Source organism: Neoarius graeffei, chromosome 2, assembly GCF_027579695.1.
Source record: "Neoarius graeffei isolate fNeoGra1 chromosome 2, fNeoGra1.pri, whole genome shotgun sequence".
Lineage (NCBI taxonomy): Eukaryota > Metazoa > Chordata > Actinopteri > Siluriformes > Ariidae > Neoarius > Neoarius graeffei.
Genome location: NC_083570.1, coordinates 22,886,909 through 22,907,188, shown reverse-complemented (window position 1 = coordinate 22,907,188; position 20,280 = coordinate 22,886,909). Strand labels below are relative to the sequence as shown.

The following is a 20,280-nucleotide window of genomic DNA, read 5'->3' as shown; positions in this document are numbered from 1 at the left end:
GCGAATAGTTCTTCATATCTTGCTAAAGGCAGGATTAAGTAAGATTTTGGCATTTGGGCATAATTAAGATAGTCTTAGGAATTTGCTTTATTTGAAATAGTGTGAATTTAAACCCAGGTTTATTGTTACACTGTTAAACACGCAGCGTGTTGATTTATTTTGGTTCTATGTTCTCTCAATTGTTTAATAGATAGGTTGTGCATGCTTTTCCTCTCTGACTAACACTTTAATTTTCTTATTATACATCTTGATCTCAAGATTTCAGTGGATTCAGTATGGTTATGAGCTAGTGGGTTAGCTACAGCTTCCCTTTGTCTGCTTAGCAACACAAAGCTAATCAAGGCCTACCATGTGCTCAGCAGGTCATCAGGCCTGATAAACCACACCTCAGCTAGAAATCCACAAGCTAGCTTTTAGTTAGCTACGGCTAATACCCTTGTCTTTAGCAACATGTGCTCAGTAGGCCTCACCAGGCCTAACAAACACACTTTAGCTAGGCCATAGGGCCTTTCACAAACACATACTAGCAACACAAGGCTAATCTAGGCCTCCACCACGTGTAGTTAGCTACACGAGGCTAAACACAGAGCTAATCCTTTGTTCTATTTAGATAACATTCTTTTGTTTTAGCTAGCAACAAGCTAGGCCTCCACCACGTGTAGTTAGCTACACGAGGCTAAACACATGGTCAAGTCCTTCACACACACACACACCTCACTGCTTGTATATATTGATTTATTTTTATCTTTGTATAATAAATTCATTTATTAAACAAACTGTGTTTATTTGTGTGAACAAAATATATGAAGTCCCCAATCTCCCTCGAATTCAAAAGGGTGCATATAAAAGTTATGTGATGTGGTAAGTGATTGTAATAATTTGGAAATATACCATAATTTAGCTGTTTGGTAATTTATTATTAAGCACCAGGATTAATGGTATGATTCACTAAATGATTCATTGAACGATTCACTAAACGATTCATTGAACGATTCACTAAACGATTCATTGAACGATTCACTAAATGATTCACTGAATGAGACTGATTCTATGGTATGATTCAATTCAAATGAGTCAAAGTAAACGATTCAATGGGATTGATTCATTTCAATTATTGACCTTCAAAATTTAATGAGACTGATTTAACGAGATTGATCACTTAATAGCAATAATTAACTGATTGCACCCACAGTTAAATTGGTGCCCCGTGTGAGGCGATTGGTTTGTTGACTTCTGGAATATTGTTCAACAACAAATAAACTATCAGTTTAATTCAGCAACTGCTAAGGTATATCCCCAGATGTGCTAAAACGGTTAACAGTAGTGTGATAACCATATCACAACTACTCATAACCTATTTAACTTAGAATAAGAGCCTTTCCAAATAAACCTTAATTAATTACATAGTTAATTAATAATGATTAAATTAATAATTAACTCATTGATTAATTATCTAGTATCCAGCCTAAGTAAAATAGCATCCCCTCGTGTCTCAAAAATGGAAGACAACGCTCAAGGCGTGTCTCTCCTTGAGGTCATCGCAGACCTCATTCACTGCTCTGCCTCCGAAAAGGCAAACATTAAGTACACGAGTGAGTGTGAATGCCAAAACAACTTAGATAACTCAAACATATGAGAGATCCAAAAAGAACAACTTTTAGTGTCCAAGCGGCACTAGGTAAGCTATTCCTATCATACTTCCAAAATGCTGATTCAGAAATCAGATGCCTTCGCGGAGAGGTTGAAAGGCTGACCACCAGCAATGCCAAGCTGACAGCCGATAATAATGATTTACATAGGGAGTGTGGGCTCTTGAAGACCTCCCTTGATGATTGCACCGAACGGCTAGAGAAAGCCGAAATGGTTGCTAAGAGGGCTGCCCAGGAGCAGACCCCCCAAGAGCAGCGCAAGGGGCGTGAAAGACCCCCAACAATGCGCCAAAGCTCAGAGCGGGAAGAGGCGTCCGAACCGGACACCGTAAATGATCTGGTCGAGAACCAGACATCCCGCCAAACTCCATCAACTCGCTATACGACTCCGTCGTCGTCGTCTAGCCAAGATGGAGCCGCCCTGCGCTCATCCCGAGCCCAGGCCCGTAGCACACCTAGGTCAGTGCGCTTCAGTTTCCCTGATCAATCTCCAGATGAATCAGACTATGAATCTAGTGCGAAACGGGAACAACACCAGAGTAGCTTAGATAGTGAGTGCTCAGAAGAGCCAAGAAGGTCGCACAAGGACGTGCACCAAACCCTTCGCTTACAGCAAATTGACCTACTTGCCAAAGATGTCGAACAATTCGATCCCGACAATCAAAGAACTAATGTAAATAACTATTTACGAGAAATTGATCGATGCCTGATGGACCTGCCGAACGCCACAACACGTGAAAAACTTAGACGAATCTGGAAGACCTCCAGTAGTAGCGTTCGTGCCTTTTTAGAGACACTACCCCCAAACATTCGCGATAGTTATTCAAAACTTCGCAATTACATGAGGGAAGAATATGCGCCATACACGGACGAAACCTCCGCGATATTGTGTGCATTACAAATCAAACAAAAACGGTCTGAGGCGCCTCGTGAATATTACAGACGGCTACGTACTGCCTATTTCCAAGGTAGTAGCGCATCAGGGTTGGAAGAAGATAGAGGTTTCATATCTCTCTTCTTACATAACCTCCACCCAAGCGTGCGGACCCATGTCACACTGACGTGTCGACGAGGTCACTATTCGATGAGGGAAATTAGGCAACTAGCCCAAATGACCTGGGAGACCATCGTCAAAACCGCAAACGGAAACGATGATGAACCCAGAGTCCTTAGCCTCCAGGGTGAGGACAAGCCCCCGCTAACCTTAGAAGGAGGTGAAGCACCGAAAGGGGGATCCACCTGGAAAAATTCCGGTCCAGCCCGATCCTTGCTGAGCCATCACAAGGGTGAGTGGAAAAATCGACAAGGTAAGGCCAGGAGGGACCGAGGGCGAGTCCACAGTGACTATGGCAATCGCCCATCACATGAAAAGGGTCGTAGGGAACAAAACGGTTGGCAGCAAAACCGTCATCCCTGCTCTGACCAGACACGGCAGAAGCGTTCCGACCGTAGCTCTAAACGCAAGGGTAGAGACGACCAACACAGTGACTCGGACCAACCTGGTGAGTTCCACTCAGAGCTGGACTCTTTAAAAGCCCAGTTGGCTGAGATTAAAGAACTGTTACAGGAGACATCAGACCCCTCAACAGATAAAACAAAAGAGCCCAAGAAAAATGACAAAAAACCATTCGCTGGCATGACTAGGCCAGGAACCACGGGTATATCTCGTGAAAGGGGGAGGAGATCCCTCTGAAACAGCAGGCGAGGGTCAGGATGTAGGGCCCCCCCTGGTGGCGAAGGCAAACACACAAAACGCACCTCTCGTGCGCTAAAGTCTTCACCACCATTTCTCAGACACACGGCTCCCACAAGGCGACCCAATCCCAACCAAGCCCTGCGACATAAACTTAGTCAGCTTCACACAAAACAAAACCCCACAGTCGTTGTATCCCACAAAATATGCACAAACCCGTTGCGACGAGATTAGTGCGAACACCGATCAACCGAGCGCCATGCGAGATCAAATTTCTGATGAACTTCAGTTCATGTCTTTGCACACCGAGTCCGGTGTCGAAACACCCGACATCGCGATTCCCCCTAGTGGCCACAATTCTTTGAAAAACCTTCCTCTATCCATCGACTCAGACACAGACACCCATTTCATCGCTGGTGTAATGGCTGCGCTGTGGAACATGTTAGGCGTCGAGGCGAAATTCCATATCGCATACCACCCTCAATTCTCTGGTCAGGCTGAACGAGCCATTCAAACCATTGTGAGCATGCTGCGAAAGTATATCACAAACCATGGTAAAATTTGGGACGTGAAACTTCCCTTGGTGCTAAGGGCCATTCGGTCCACCCCTCATTGCGCCACTGAAGTCACACCCTTTGGGATGATGACTGGGCGAGAGTCGGTTCTTCCCCCGCATCTCCTATACAAACCAGAGGCCATGAGTGTCGCGATTGCATACACCGCACATCAACATGCCGCCGACCTATGACGCCACCTACAGTCAACCTTTACAGGTGCCCAAAAGAATCTCGATTCGAGAGTAGAAGGACACAAAGCCTACTACGCCCGAATCTCAGAGAAGTTCCTACCACCCTGGTCGAGACCTTTCGATCGTGGGAAAACCGTTCCCCGTCGCGTATCACATTAGGACATCTAGGCCTAATCAAACGCTTTCATATCGATTTCCATGATAATCGAATCAAACCTTTTGAACAGTCCTCACTCCAAAAGGGGGTGGACGACAGCTAGGCCCATCATGTCCACCTAGCTTGTACGCATCACTCAACCATAGGCGTACACTAACATTCCCGGTCAGACTTCACCAACCCAATGAAGTAATAACCCTTCAGTATAACATGGTAGATAAAATACTAAAATCCGCTATTATTACTAGTGTGTATTCATCGCAAATACACCTGGCATATAGTCTTGGCAGTGCTATCCTCATTTTTTTGTGAATCCACAAAACTTAGATATGCACCTTCACTAAAGACATCCACTGGGTCTGCCCAGGCAACCCATACATAATACATGCCGAGCTAGATAAGATGGTCTGTGTCCCTGACAGCTTTAGCCGCAGTAGCGCACGCTCTCTGGCCAGACCACCCACTGCTATCACCTTCCCAGAAGATTAGGTTTGCCAACCCAAACACTAATACTTCTTTTCTTCCTTCATTTCTTCTCTTTTCTTGTTTTTTTTATGCATAAGAAATTAAACACTACATGTTTTATGTTCAATGTTTAATGTTTTTTTTTTTTTTTTGATGTGGTTTTGATCTAGTTAGTTAGATAATGATTATATGCCCAAAATGCCTGTCTCCAACTGTCTTACTGGAACTCACAAGTTTACACAGTCTTCGCAGGACACCATGAACTGCACAGGACAACTCTACCTTAAGGACTATGGACACGGCGATGATACGATACGGTGCTCTCAGTGCTACGACCCCGTCATACCCCTGAGACCAAAAGGGGGACTGTAGGTATCATGCCGTCATCTTGTGTCAGAACTACAATTCCCAGGCAACTTCCGTGTGACCTACGTCACGCGTGGGCGGGATCATCTACGTCAGTCCGCCATGCGCGTATAAGTCCAGGCGGAAGCTCTGCCATTTTGTCTCTCGCGTCCGGTTTTCAAGGAGTCTGGACGCATAAAGAGACGCTCTCCAACCCGAAGACGTCTTCTTTCTTGCAAGATCCATCACTCAGTGCGATTTTCTTTCTTACCCTTGGCAAAGGTAAACTCTAGAGTCGCGCGATCTTTAAACTCAACCTGAGTTACAACCGGTTTACTTGCATTAGAAGTGACGTCACGACTGCAGCCCAGGCAGTTAAGAGTTAAGAAGCGATTGAATCCTTTTTAACTCAAAAGCGCTGTGCATCTGATTCTGATCAGAGACTTTTCCTCACGAACGCTGAGGTTCGGACCAGGAATCCTCTGCTTTCCACGGGAACCACCCAAGTGCTCCGCTGGACCCGAAAGTTTCTACGCCTCCATCACGAGTGGCTCACGTGCTCCCACGGCGAGGCCCGAGACTACACCGGCGAATAGTTCTTCATATCTTGCTAAAGGCAGGATTAAGTAAGATTTTGGCATTTGGGCATAATTAAGATAGTCTTAGGAATTTGCTTTATTTGAAATAGTGTGAATTTAAACCCAGGTTTATTGTTACACTGTTAAACACGCAGCGTGTTGATTTATTTTGGTTCTATGTTCTCTCAATTGTTTAATAGATAGGTTGTGCATGCTTTTCCTCTCTGACTAACACTTTAATTTTCTTATTATACATCTTGATCTCAAGATTTCAGTGGATTCAGTATGGTTATGAGCTAGTGGGTTAGCTACAGCTTCCCTTTGTCTGCTTAGCAACACAAAGCTAATCAAGGCCTACCATGTGCTCAGCAGGTCATCAGGCCTGATAAACCACACCTCAGCTAGAAATCCACAAGCTAGCTTTTAGTTAGCTACGGCTAATACCCTTGTCTTTAGCAACACGTGCTCAGTAGGCCTCACCAGGCCTAACAAACACACTTTAGCTAGGCCATAGGGCCTTTCACAAACACATACTAGCAACACAAGGCTAATCTAGGCCTCCACCACGTGTAGTTAGCTACACGAGGCTAAACACAGAGCTAATCCTTTGTTCTATTTAGATAACATTCTTTTGTTTTAGTTAGCAACAAGCTAGGCCTCCACCACGTGTAGTTAGCTACACGAGGCTAAACACATGGTCAAGTCCTTCACACACACACACACACCTCACTGCTTGTATATATTGATTTATTTTTATCTTTGTATAATAAATTCATTTATTAAACAAACTGTGTTTATTTGTGTGAACAAAATATATGAAGTCCCCAATCTCCCTCGAATTCAAAAGGGTACATATAAAAGTTATGTGATGTGGTAAGTGATTGTAATAATTTGGAAATATACCATAATTTAGCTGTTTGGTAATTTATTATTAAGCACCAGGATTAATGGTATGATTCACTAAATGATTCATTGAACGATTCACTAAATGATTCACTAAACGATTCATTGAACAATTCACTAAATGATTCACTGAATGAGACTGATTCTATGGTATGATTCAATTCAAATGAGTCAAAGTAAACGATTCAATGGGATTGATTCATTTCAATTATTGACCTTCAAAATTTAATGAGACTGATTTAATGAGATTGATCAATTAATTTCAATAATTAACTGATTGCACCCACACCATGTCTCCGTTATAATGATTGCACAGCATTCACGAATGTAGCGGTCACCAGCAAGCTGTAATTCCAAGTCGTCCGTTTTGTGTAGCAGGGATCTAGTATTGGAAATATAGAGGCTTGGTAGCGGAGGTTTGAGTGGCTGTTTCCTGAGCTTGTTCAGCAGGCCCGCTCTGCAGCCCCGTTTTTGCTTCCTCTCGCGTCTCCGCCTTCTTCGTCTGCCAGACCCGATAACAATCCACGGAGACCTCGGTGCCCTCGCTATCTCCTCCGGAATGTTGTAAGCGCGATGAAAGTCGTTTGAAATGATCATTTCTTGCCGAATGCCGATGTCTATCAGATCCATATGGGTGTATCTTGTGTTGAAGTCCGTAGGTGACGCGAAACAGTTATAACACACAAAAAATACAAAAACGTGCACTTGAAAGGAGAGCTGTAAGCTGCTGCGTCCTGACGCGCCGTCTTCTTGGAAATTTGCCCCTGGAAATTTTAATAGGATATTACTTTATAATGATTTATATAATTATGTATTTATAATATGTTATATATTTATATATTAAAACTAACTAACTAAACCTAACAAAAAACTAACTTTTTAGGTTAAATAGGCCCAGATGATACCGTATATGCATGATTATGACAGGAGGGGGCGTGGTATCACAATGGTGGCTCTCCATCGTGATGGATGACCACCATCATCGATGGACAATAGCATCGTCTATCGGCACAGCCCTAGCATGAAATATTGTTGCAAGTGGTATTTTGATGCAGTCATGTCAAAAAGGCAATTGAATGCACGGTCTCATTCAAGGAGAAGGAAGACTTGCATGATGCTTGAACATAGATCGGTAAAATAGACCCTAGTAGGACTTGGTTTCGTGTATTTCGGTCTGTAGAGTTATGAGTTTGGCTGCTGTCCATGGTGTTTACGTTTCATGTGGCCGCCGAGCCAAGTACCTTGACTTGCAGTGAATGTTTGTTTTCATGCCGCCGAGCTATTTTTATGTATTTTATTTTTTAAAAGGACTTGTCTGTAGGTGTGTGTGTTTTATGTTTACAACACATAGGTCTACATTATAGTGCACGCAGGCTTGTGTGGTTATCTCTGGCCATGCCCCTGCGTGAAAGTTACGCAGTATCACTGTCCTGTCCGTGGTAATAATCAGAACCGGCTCTGTAATGATAATGCGCGCGTTCTTCTCTCCCTCTGTGGTCGGATGTGTTGAGCGATGTGAGCGTGGGCCTTGCGCAGCTACGCTGAGCCAAACGTAACCTATCGTAGGCTTCTAGGCTAATTACGCACTTACACTGTAAATGCTTGACACGTATTGCAAATAAAATAAGAGTGTTTTCCTGGCCAACGGTAAAGGTAGGGTTGACAGGTAGCCTATGAGGGGCCTAGCCCCTGGGCCACGGGTGCTGATAAAGCGCCCCTGCGGACATGGAGGAGACCGAGGAACCTGTGGTGGACGACCCTGCAGAAAACGCAATTTCTTCCAGTAATGAAGTGCACCCCTGGCCCTACATACGTGATCACTTCAGCTTCGTAGAGAAAAGGGGTGACAGTTTCATTATGCAATGCAGATTATGTGTGCCCAAGAAGACAACCATTGCGGCATACAAAAATTCGACGTCTAATCTGCGCAAGCATGTTGAGGTAAGTATTGTCATTGGCATCATAATCACAGGTGCAGATAGAGGGTGGGACGGGTGGGATTCGTCCCACCCAGATTTAAATTCACCTCGTTCGGTTCCCCCCCCCCACTTATAGGGAGGAAAAAACGTCTATGCTGTCTTTCTTTGCATAAGGCAAACCTCACGGAAAAATCAAAAGACTAATTACCATTCGGTTTATTGAGGTGCACAGCAGTGTATACATAGTTGCAACAACTCACATAAAACAAAACAAAGACTGATATTCGGTTGGTTGAGCTGCGCAGACTGCACAGGTTGCGAGCTCGAGCTTGGTTGCTATGGTTACCCACAACAAGTTTGACAGGCATATCGGGGTTGGGGTTGGTTTGCTGGCAGCTTTGTCCCCCCCCAGTTTTTTGTCCCCCCCAGTTCAAAAAACATATCTGCGCCCCTGATCATAATGTTTCCTTTCCATAGTAAAACCGACAATAGGCTGGTTATATTCCAAAAATAGTGGATGGCATTGCTAATGTTGAAGTAGCAACCTGTTGGTACTGTAACATAACGGTAACTAGTCTGTTATTTGGTTGGCTAATCATACAAGCAAGTTAGCTCGCCAACCTGATGTGATCAGTCCTCCTACCATTCTACATCCAACAGGCCAGAAAGGAATACTAAGCAAAACAAATAATGTTTGAATTGTTCAATAACACACAGTGCACACAGGCAAGCTACGAGATTTCGGTGCAACATTTCACTTTCATATTTCGTGTACAATGCTTTGTGTGTGGTCAGGGCGATGTAAACGACATGACTGTGTGTATTGACCTTTTTTGTTTGTCTCAGTTTTAATGCAGCATTATCCTAAGCATTCAATTTGATACACTTCCTTTAAATAAAACATCTGGGTTGAGATGTACATATATCCTTGTTTCCTCTTCTTTTTCATTTTTGCACAACACAATGGAGGCAGAAAACACCCATTGTTAAAAGTAACGTTTTACTTTTACTCAAAGTACATTTTAAATGATTTACTTTTACTTGAGTAGATTTTTTGTCTGGTAACTTTACTTGTACTAAAGTAAAATTTCATCAGAGTAACAGTACTTGTACTTGAGTATAATATTTTAGTACTCTTTCCACCTCTGTTAAAACGATTCTTAGACGGAGGATGCCGTCTATTATGGCATTATATGTGATGCCACACCAGATATTTCCCACACTGAGGAAAATGTTGTGCTCCTACAATATGTCCATTATAATAAAGATGTGAATGAATGGGAAATACAGAAAGATTCATTGAGTAAAAAAAAAATCTACAGAAAAACAGGGAGTGAAAAAGCAGGGATGATAGTGTGTGCTTGGGGACCTAGGGATAGACATCAATAATTGCAGGGGACAAGGGTATGACAGTGGTGCAAATATGTCAGGGAACGTCAAGGGAGTACAAGTGCAAATATTAAAAATAATCTGGCCACATTTTCAACTTGTGCCTCCCACACATTAAATCATGTTGGTGTGCATGCTGCAGGGTCAAGTGTTGAAGTGTCAACATTTTTTGGCTTCATTAATTGCCTTTACCGGCACGGAAGGATGGTGTAGTGGTTAGCGCTGTCGTCTCACAGCAAGAAGGTCCGGGTTTGAGCCCTGTGACCAGCGAGGGCCTTTCTGTGCGGAGTTTGCATGTTCACTCCGTGTCCGCGTGGGTTTCCTCCGGGTGCTCCGGTTTCCCCCACAGTCCAAAGACATGCAGGTTAGGTTAACTGGTGACTCTAAATTGACCGTAGGTGTGAATGTGAGTGTGAATGGTTGTCTGTGTCTATGTGTCAGCCCTGTGATGACCTGGTGACTTGTCCAGGGTGTACCCCGCCTTTCGCCCATAGTCAGCTGGGATAGGCTCCAGCTTGCTTGCGACCCTGTAGAACAGGATAAAGAGGCTAGAGATTGAGATGAGATGAGATAATCGCCTTTACACATTTGTGCCAGTCCAGAGTGATGGGCTATATACAAAGATACTACAGGCTGCTCTCTGCATAGCTTATGACACTTGCTGCAGTGAACAGATTGATGCTGTAGCAAAACACTTATGCCCAGGTCAGATGGCAGAAAGATGCATGCTGCGACCTGCCATTGGTCAGATGGCGACTGATCGCAGGTGGATGCAGGCGTTTTGTATCAAATCCTTCTGTTGTGGTCAGATGTATTGCAAGATGCAGAGATTTTAAGCTGAATCAACCAGTCGGAAGCAGACGCAGCTAGACGCAGTGCACAGAAAACCTTTAAAAATATAAGGCCATAAGACTGCTTGCAGGTTGTTGTAAACTATTTGTACCGTAGGTGCAGTCTGCATTTACCTGCGATGCATCGCAGCCATCTCTAAAGACTTGTCTTCCCCTGCATCAGCCTACGTCTAGCTGCCACTACCTGCTTCAACCTGCGATTGGTCGCTCAAGCGTTGCACAACTGCCTGCCTCTACATGTGTCAACCTGCTATTTGCACCGATTGGAAGCAAATCACAGCTAAAAAGCCAATAGACTGTGATCCACTTGTGCCAACCTGCCTCTACTAAAGACCCTCTGCAACACTCTGCCATTATCTGCATCGTCATGCATTTATTTTGTTATCACAGGTAGACAAAAGTAGTTGAAAACTAGTTGCAGCTTGCCGTCTGACCTGGGCATTACCTGATGTCATTGAGGCCCTTGTTTCCATACTCAGCTCATGCAGTCTCACAAGTGAGGCTCGAGCTGAAGCTGTTGGTCTGAAGAAGTACTTCTCACCATTTGGATGAAAGTATTGCAGTGTATTGATAACAGAAATATGATACTCCAGTTAGGGAAAATATCAATTGAGGTGGAGGCAGCCAATGTAAATACACTCAAATATGAGATGCAGGCTCTGAGAAATGGATGGGATTCTTTCCTCTCTGAGGTACCATTGATTGCTAATCAAATGGGAGTTCCACCTCAATTTCGAAAATAACTCAACCATGAGAAGAGGAGGAAGAGGTTCCATTTTGAGACTTTAGTAGAAACAGGTCAGGAAGACAGTGCAGAAACAACATTTCGAAACACTGGATTTTTGACTGCCATGGACCAGATAAGAAGTGACTTGGATACTCTGTTCCAAACCATAGCAAATATTGTTGAAGAATTTACAGCCATACTAAAAGTTGGGCAGTTAAGTGACAGTACTATTGCGTCTGTTACTCAGCCACTGATAATTAAGTATACAACTGATCTCACATCTCAGTTTGAAAGTGAAATCAAGCATCTTAATTCAATATTTTCTGCCACTTTCCCCTCTGACTGCACCTGCCTTGCTCGCCAAAATGCAATTTACAAACTGCGACTCCAGAGCATTTTTGGAGACATTTGCATTGCCTTTAAGATTTTTTTTACACCCTCCAATACTGTTGCTGGTGGGGAAAGGGAATTTATTCAGCTGAAACTGATCAAGAGCTATCTGAAATCAACAATGGCTCAGGAGAAGATTTGATCAACGATTTTGCTACCAAGAAGATTCAGCGTTTGTCTTTTGGCATTTGAATCCTTGGTGATGCCCTGCGATGACCTGGTGACTTGTCCAGGGTGTACCCCACCTCTTGCCCATAGTCAGCTGGGGTAGGCTCCAGCTTGCCTTCGACTCTGCACAGGATAAGCGGTTATGGATAACGGATGGATGGATGCTTGGTGAGAAACATAATCTCTGTATATAAAATAGAACCATGTTGAAATTAAGAATACCTTAACAGGCATGTGAAAGAAATCCCCTTTATCTGTTTTTGATATGTGCATTTGCAGGGAGCATGGTATGACCAATTTGTTGATGTAAAATTCATTATTGTGTTCAAAAATGTTCCGCTCTGTTGCACAACAAAGCTCATAAGTGACTTTAAAACTGTATGTAGAGTATGTACAGTGTTTAGTTCATTAGGGGCTGTTGAACATTGAGATACTAAATATTTGAGGTTGAGAAATGTATTGTCTACAATTTGACCTCTTTGTATGTTTCGATGTTTTGCCATTGTTCACATTTATATTTGTTGTTATTAAATAGACGTGAATAAGTTGATGAATGTAGAGTTTTTGTCACTGCACTGCTGAATTGTATTGACTCTGTTTTCTATTAAATTGGCACAGCCAAAAAAAGAAAGAAAGAACACTCCGTGGATTTCTTGCAGTGCACCAAGTCATTTTCTATCAATTAAATAGTTATTCATCAACCTAGAAATTTAACTGCATATAATGAGTCAGTACATGACTGAGACATAAGGATGAATTTGGAAGTCTGTTTGCGACAGCCAGGCCAGTCTACATTAAGTTTATACTTGTCTACTAGTTTATCTACTAGCTACAGCCTGGGTCTCTAACTAAATACTGTCACCTGTGGGGTGGGTGGGTGTTATATTATATTCTTTCATAGGGCCCAAAACTTCTAGCGCCGCCCCTAGCGGAGTGTATGTTGCATGTTTGTGTGGGTTGAAATGGTGTCGAGAGGGTATGTACGAACGGCATGCTCCCAATTGCTTTCATGGCTGTTGTCTAATTTTCTATTAATTTTAGATTTTTTAAAATTAATCTTCTAATAGCACTGTAAAATCTCGGTACTGGCTTGGGGCGGGCTCTTAGTTTTCTTTGGGTTTGTTTTGAGCATTGCTCTTTATTTGAGTTGTGATTTGATTGTGTGGTTACCACAAAGATTTGAAGACAGTTTGTTTATGATTGGGGAAATTTTTCTTGGTTTTCTATCTGGTGGGATGAACACTGTGTACAGGACATTGTTGCACTGCTGCCTTCCAAGACCTATTTGTTAGCGCCCTCATACTGGAGTCCGTGTGCTCTCTTAACTTGTTTTTACCTTTTATGGCTACAGTGAAATCAATAAATTATTAAATCAATAAATTATCTTCTCAAATACATTTGAGGAAGCCTGCAGCTCTCTCATTCATTTGATTGAATGGCCTGAATTGGGATGACAATTCATCGTACTGTTTTGAAGTGGGGTTATTCTGAGATTTTGGATAAAACCTCAGGGAGGTCAGGTCACTGGTGGTAGCCACAGATCTGCAATAATAATAATAATAATAATAATAGATATTTAATCACAACAGACTTCCACAGCCTGACGGGTGTTCTTGTTTGAAATGCTGTACTTCATACTGTATTCAGTAGATTCTGAGTTTTTGTGTGTTTGTTTCTGTAGGCTGTGCTCTCTCTGGTGATAATAATCCGGGAGAAATCACACGACACAAAGGTGGTTCAGTGCTGTTACCCTGCTCCTGCTCTGACCTCAACACCAAACCTCAGAAAGTCACCTGGGAGGCCAGCAGAACAGGACGTTTCACAGAAATGTTAAATGATGAGCACTACCGTGGTAGACTTCAGCTGTTTAATAACATTTCTCCTGCTAATCTGTCTCTGCTCCTATCTGACCTGGGAGAAGAGGATGAGGGAGACTACAGGTGCAGAACTGAGAGGGAACACACAGACATCAAGCTTTATGTTCAAGGTAAAGCATTTAAATACACAATAAAAGTTGATCTTCACTGTGAAAGCAGGCTTGATTTGTCTTTAAATGAATTACAGTCACAGATGTAACAAAAATGTGGGGGAGTCACGTGATCAGCTGGACAAGATGGCAGCTTCGGTCGAATCCGCTCAACCCGGCGTTGCCATTTTTACTTTTATTTCCCGTTGTGACAACTAATTATTTTTCTTATTTGACGGTACTACTGATTGTTAATACGCCATGTCCGATTCGAGCAAGAAATCTGAGGCAGGCCTTGCTGTAAAGACAAGAGGGATAACAACAAGAGAAACAAATCCGCTCCTCGCACCCTAATCTTTAATCCGCTCCGCTACACAACGCGCCAGCTGATTCCTCGCACCGCCAAGAAATCCCCGCTCATAGTGAACGGACGGACGGGTCGCTTTTCACCCGACTACAGCGGCTTCACCATCAAGCGGCGCTCAGCTTTCTCCCAAGCTATGAATATGGCCCGAGCAAAAGGAGCGGAGTTCTTCCTGCTCTACCCCGCCACGCTGAAAGGCAAAGCTGCCGGCAAAGCGGAGGTTTTCCAGCGCCCGGATAAGGCCGAGGATTTCATCAGATCCCTCCCGGCATCGCGAGCTCCACCTGCGGCCGGGAATGACGACTCGGTGCCCGAACAATCGGGCGAAGCTGTCGGCGAACTACGGCTCTTTGAAACTGAATTATTCTACACGGTGCCCAGATTACACTGCTGAACATCAGCCGGAGTCTCTGACACACCACTGGTTTGTTAATATAATGTGTTTGATAGGGTTTTTTTCTTTGTTCTTCTGATTATGATTAGAGAGAAGTGGCTGACTTTAGCCTGGCCTGCATTAGCAGTTATTTTACAATCCTTTTGGTCCAGAATTAGTTTTTATTTTTTTCGCAGTCCAAATCCTGCGCTCTGATTGGCTGGCGAGCGGCTCTGTATCCTACACTACGGACTCCGGTTACGGACCTCTGGCGACTCGCTCGTTCACAACAACAAACATAGCAGCATTTTTTGTCAACATTTATTTTCGCATTTCTCAGGAGAATAGCATTAATTTTACAGCATGGATAGCGATAACGACAGTAGGCGGCAAAATGTAGTTGTTTTCCTGCCATGGAAGTGCACTTGTAAACCGAAGAGAAAGCAATTTGCATTACAGCCGTGAATGAGGATTCAAAATGGCGGCTAGGCTCGGTTTTCCCTTTCGGGCGCTCTCGATTCCTGTTAGAATTTGGTCAAGAAAAATAAATATATTATTGACCAGCTGAAGGTCGGTCCGTATGGTGAAATACCGTGAGGGAGGCCTCGGTCAGTACTTTCAAGACCTCGGTCACGGTATTTCACGATACGGACCGACCTTAAGCTGGTAAATAACATATTTATTTGCTGGCGCTTTGTGGGCTCCCTTACCTTTCTCTAAGGACAGAACTGAGCATATAGACTGGTACCAAAATCCAGAATTGTGACACCCAAAGGCATTTTTGAGACAAACAGTCTTATTTTGTCAATTTGGGTGTGCCGAATTCAAATCTGCAATATGCCGAGCTCTATCTGACCTCTGTTGACCTCTAGAGGTTATTGAACTTTGGGCCTGTAAACGTCTCAGCTGAACCCAGTTTCTCAGCTTTCTAAGGAATGAAATGTACTAAAATGATTAATGAAGTTAGCAAATGGCCTTGTTTGTTAAATGTTTGGGTGCTGAATTCATTTTTCATTTGTAAAACGACATATGACCTCTGATAACCTCAAGGTCATTAAACTTGGCCTATAGTTTATATTTATATTTAACGGCATTTTTAAACTGACTTTACTCCCCCAAAAAGAATATGAACAGACAAAAAACAAATAGAAAGGAACAAATACAACATTAAATGCCAGTCCATGTACATGTGACTTACTTTTCACAATGAGAATGCCGAGGCGATCACCTTACATAACATTGCATTACATTTAGCGGTTATTGTTTATACAAAGCTACTGAAAGAAGGACAGATTCAGCAGCATACAAAATGTGGGGGGCATACAGGGTATACAGGTTAATCAGGGTTAGTATATATGAGAGTTTTTTTCTTTGTTTTTTGTAAAGGCTTTACCCCGTTTAAAACAAAACACTTGCTCAGCTGATTCGTCACTCTTCCAATGTGCATCCCATTTCAGTTCGCGACACTCCTCACCACTTGTCTTGATATGCTGATGACGTTTTGGTCTTTATGGAGAATCCACTACAATCTGTACCTAACTTGCTGTCCATTTGTGAAGAATTTAGTTGTCTGTCTGGTTTTAAGATCAACTGGACCAAGTCCTCATTACTTCCTCTTAATGATTCGGCTAGGAGGTTGCAATTTGCAGCTGGTCTTCCAGTTGTCCAGGACTTTAAGTATCTCCGGATACAAATCTTCCCATCCTTGAATCGCATTGTAACGCACAACTACTCAGACACAATGAATAAAATTAAAGCAGACTTGGACAGGTGGATTAGTCTCCCCAACTCTCTCAGAGCCCGTATCTCTATAGTCAAAATTAATATTTTGCCCATAATAAATTTTATCAGTTCAATGATCCCCCTCTCTCCTCCTGTCAATTATTGGAACAAATTACATTCTAGTATTTCACGGTTTATCTGGAACAGGAAGTGTCCGTACCTCAAACTGTCAACTATACGAAGAGGAGTGGCCAGTGGTGGCTTCTCGGTACCTAACTGCAAGTTTTATTTCTGGTCATTCGTGCTTAGGTCATTCCTTGTATGGAGTGACTCTAATGCATCAGTTTCCTGGCGTAGGCGAGAGGAAAATTGTGTGAGACCCTGGAACTTGCAGGAGGTTCTCTTTGCTAATATATCCAATAAGCAATGTCGGTTGGATTATGGCTCAATAGTTTCACAACTTATTCAGACATGGCGTGCGGCTGAGCTTCAATGCAAGATCTCCTGCAAGTGGCATACACTTACACCGATCTTTAACAACCGAGGCCTTTTGATTGGAGGAAGACCTATTTCATGTTCTGCCTGGAGTAATAGTCATATTCGCACTTTAGACAATGTTTATGGTGACTCTGGGCTGCGTACCTTTCAGGATATTAGAGACGGGTATAATGTGCCTGTATGCTCGTTCTTTTTCTATCCGCAGCTTAGATCATCTCTACTGGCACATGGTGCCCCGGGGCAACAATCTTTACCAGTCCACCCACTATACAAGTTACTCATCACACAAACTAAAAATAGAGGTACGCTCTCTGCATTATATCACTTCTTCCTGGAGGCCTCTTATAATGAGTTACCACTTGATGGAATGTGGAGGCGTGACTGCCATACCTGTCAACTTTGAGGTTTGAAAAAAAGGGATATTTCTCAGATTTTTAACTCAAAATAAGGGAAAATTTCGGAAAGTCATACCCTTCACCAAAAGTGGGTGTGTAGTTGAATGGGGGGCAATTTTCTATCTAGTATTTGTGATTTCCTGTACTCTGGTGCATGTTGGTGATAGCCAAGACCCAAACTCAATATGCTTATGGTTTATAGAGTGCATTTGTGAATAAACTATACATTTTTATTTGCTTTCAGTGGTACCAATTATTTCCCAAATTAAGGGCTAAAATACATATCTTATGTTAAAATAAGAATGGTTATTATATAACCAGTCAAATTTAAATTCCATTGCAATTTATTATGGTTTTACCATAGTCATGGCCTTGGAACACTAGATAGATAGAGTAATAAAGAGATAAAGAGTAATATAAGATATTAAACCAAGAGTGATTTAAAATGGGTAAGTTTCAGATAGAAAATAAAATAGACAATGAGTGGATAAAACAGTTAATACACCAATTAGTTTACACTAGGCTATTTATGAGGTCTTAGCCAGGACATACTTAATGTAAACATGTGTAGCTTACCTTTGATTATTTGGGAGGCTTTCGTTTTCCCCATGGAAAATTTCTTTGCGATGGAAGAGTCTGGGAACATTCCAGCCACGCACTTGTAGAAATCATCAAAGAAAGAGAGGCTAATGTTTTTCTTAGCTATTAGCATCGCCATCTTCACCTCAGACCTAATCAGTGTTGCCAGATACTGCTGACGTTTTCCAGCCCAAATTATGTTCAAAACCCGTCAAAATGCACTTGAAACCGCCCAATCTGGCAACACTGGACCCACTTGTTCAGCCTCACCTCTGGACGTAGTTCTGTAATTACTGATGCCTGAGAGGGCGGGGACGTGAATTCATGGCCCGACTTCCTGCTATAAACTCCTGTCAGAGGCGCGTCATGAATTCTGGACCTGCCGACTTTTTTATATTGTGAAAATACCGGGACGTTTATATAATGTGAAAATATGGGATATTTTCGGGAAAATAAAAAAACGGGAAGACAGCGGGAAATAAGTCAAAATAAGGGATTTCCCGGGAAAAACGGGAGGGTTGACAGGTATGGTGACTGCCCCAATCCTGATTCTGATTTTGAATGGTCACAGGTCTGGGCAAATATTAGGGAGGTTTCCCGCAACCCAGACCACCAGCAGATCCACTTTAACTATATACACAGAACATATTTAACCCCTCGCAAGCTCCATTGTATGAAGTTGATAACTGATCCCTTGTGTAGCCTGTGTTCTATGAAAGCCTCTGGCACTTTTTTGCATATGATGTGGAATTGCCCTCCTGTCTCACCGTTCTGGTCTAAAATGGCAGCTAAGTTATCTGACTTAGTATCAGTGACCATACCAGTGACTATACTTGTCCTTCTGCTAGACGATCTGTCAGAGATGAATATTACAAATCTTAAAAAGCGCGTTGTTCTAGCCGGCCTGACATTATTATTTGTTACTGTCAATTCTTGTACTGTCTTTATTGTCCAATTAACGAGTTGTTTTCGGTTGTAACTCGTGTTCTTGTTCAAATTAACATTTGGTCACAAAAAAGATGTAACAAAAATGTCTCCTCCGTTTACCATCACAAAAGGGGAAATAATCTCATGTTGTGACACATCAGTATCAAGTTATAAATGGCAGTAAATAGTGATGATGGATATCAGACTGAGCTGAACTTTGGAATGCTATCAGATTGGATTTGACACATTTCTCAGTCTAATCTATTTTATTTGTAACACTGTAGTGCTTATTGAGCGACATGACGCCTGACAAAAGCCGAAATAAACATTAAAAAAGGCTTCAGTAGTTGTCACTGTCCACCATAACATCATTTAATGTCTACAGAAATCTGTCACTAGACTCGGTGTGATAGTAAGTTAACATTAATAAACACAGTCTGTACATCAGCTGATACTTTAGTAAGTCTTTTTAAACACGTCTTTAGGTTCAGTTAATTTATAATGAAGGGTTTATGTAGGTGTCATGTAGCCCTAAGACGATGTCCCTTCAGTAACCTTGCCTTTATAAGATGAGGTGCATGCCATAAACACAGATGATAATAACTATTTTATTGTTTGTATGCCAGGTGAAGTATCTTAAAGGTGCTGACTGCAAAGTCATCTGAAATTTTCAAAATTTGTTATTGTGCATGGCATTTTGCTATGTCTCGCAAGAACAATATGATGCAGATGAGATGTGATCGTTTTGATGCGCTTTTCTCCATTTTGGGTCCATGTTCCTACCTTTTGAGGTAAGCAGTATGTCCCTAAGGAAATAGGCGAATGCAAGGAGCTTGCCTTTTTTAAATTTTTTTTATTTATTTTTTTTTAAACGCGAGGGGCTTTAGCTAATTAGCATAACTATGGAATGGCCCTGCGTCACACCAAGATGGCGATGCACAGAAAACATCATGCCAATTAAAAATTTATATTTTATCAGCAGTTCGAAAAGCTGAAAGATGCAGGCATCACAGATCCATTTAATTTACCCACAAATGTATTTATTTATTCTGCTCACTGTACTCTCTCTCGTGGGTGTGCTCTTGCTGTCTGTGTGTGTGTCTGCGCACGTGCACAGCTCCAGATGGTTTAAATGCAAAGGAGGAATTTCGCTGTGCTTGAGTTTACATGTGACAAAAATGAAAGCTTCTTAATTTTCCCACAAATCTATTTATTCCACTTGAAATGTGTTCAGCAAACCAGCTACCGGATTTGGGACACTACAACATCCTGAACTATTCAGTATTTGGGATTTCTAAATACACCAGAGATGCTAAAGGTTTACAAAAGTACAGATGCCTACCAATATTTCGAGGCAGGATTTGTGCCAGAATGTTATGGGAAATTCTCGAGAAAGAAAAATACCTTATTGTGACAAAGGTAAGCTCAACTGTAGACTTGTAATAGTAATAAACAAGCCAGGGTATAGATCTAA

The 20,280-nt window shown here is 42.3% G+C and overlaps 1 protein-coding gene across 1 annotated transcript in view; it reads left to right on the top strand.

Moving 5' to 3' along the window:
* The window catches only part of LOC132869133 (junctional adhesion molecule-like), a 58,162-nt gene that overhangs the window by 34,864 nt on the left and 3,018 nt on the right, over positions 1 to 20,280 (top strand). Inside the window, exon 2 of the mRNA XM_060902490.1 lies at positions 13,664 to 13,969. Coding sequence (XP_060758473.1) covers positions 13,810 to 13,969 — 160 coding nt within the window. The 5' untranslated portion in view covers positions 13,664 to 13,809. The remainder of the gene's footprint in view (positions 1 to 13,663; positions 13,970 to 20,280) is intronic.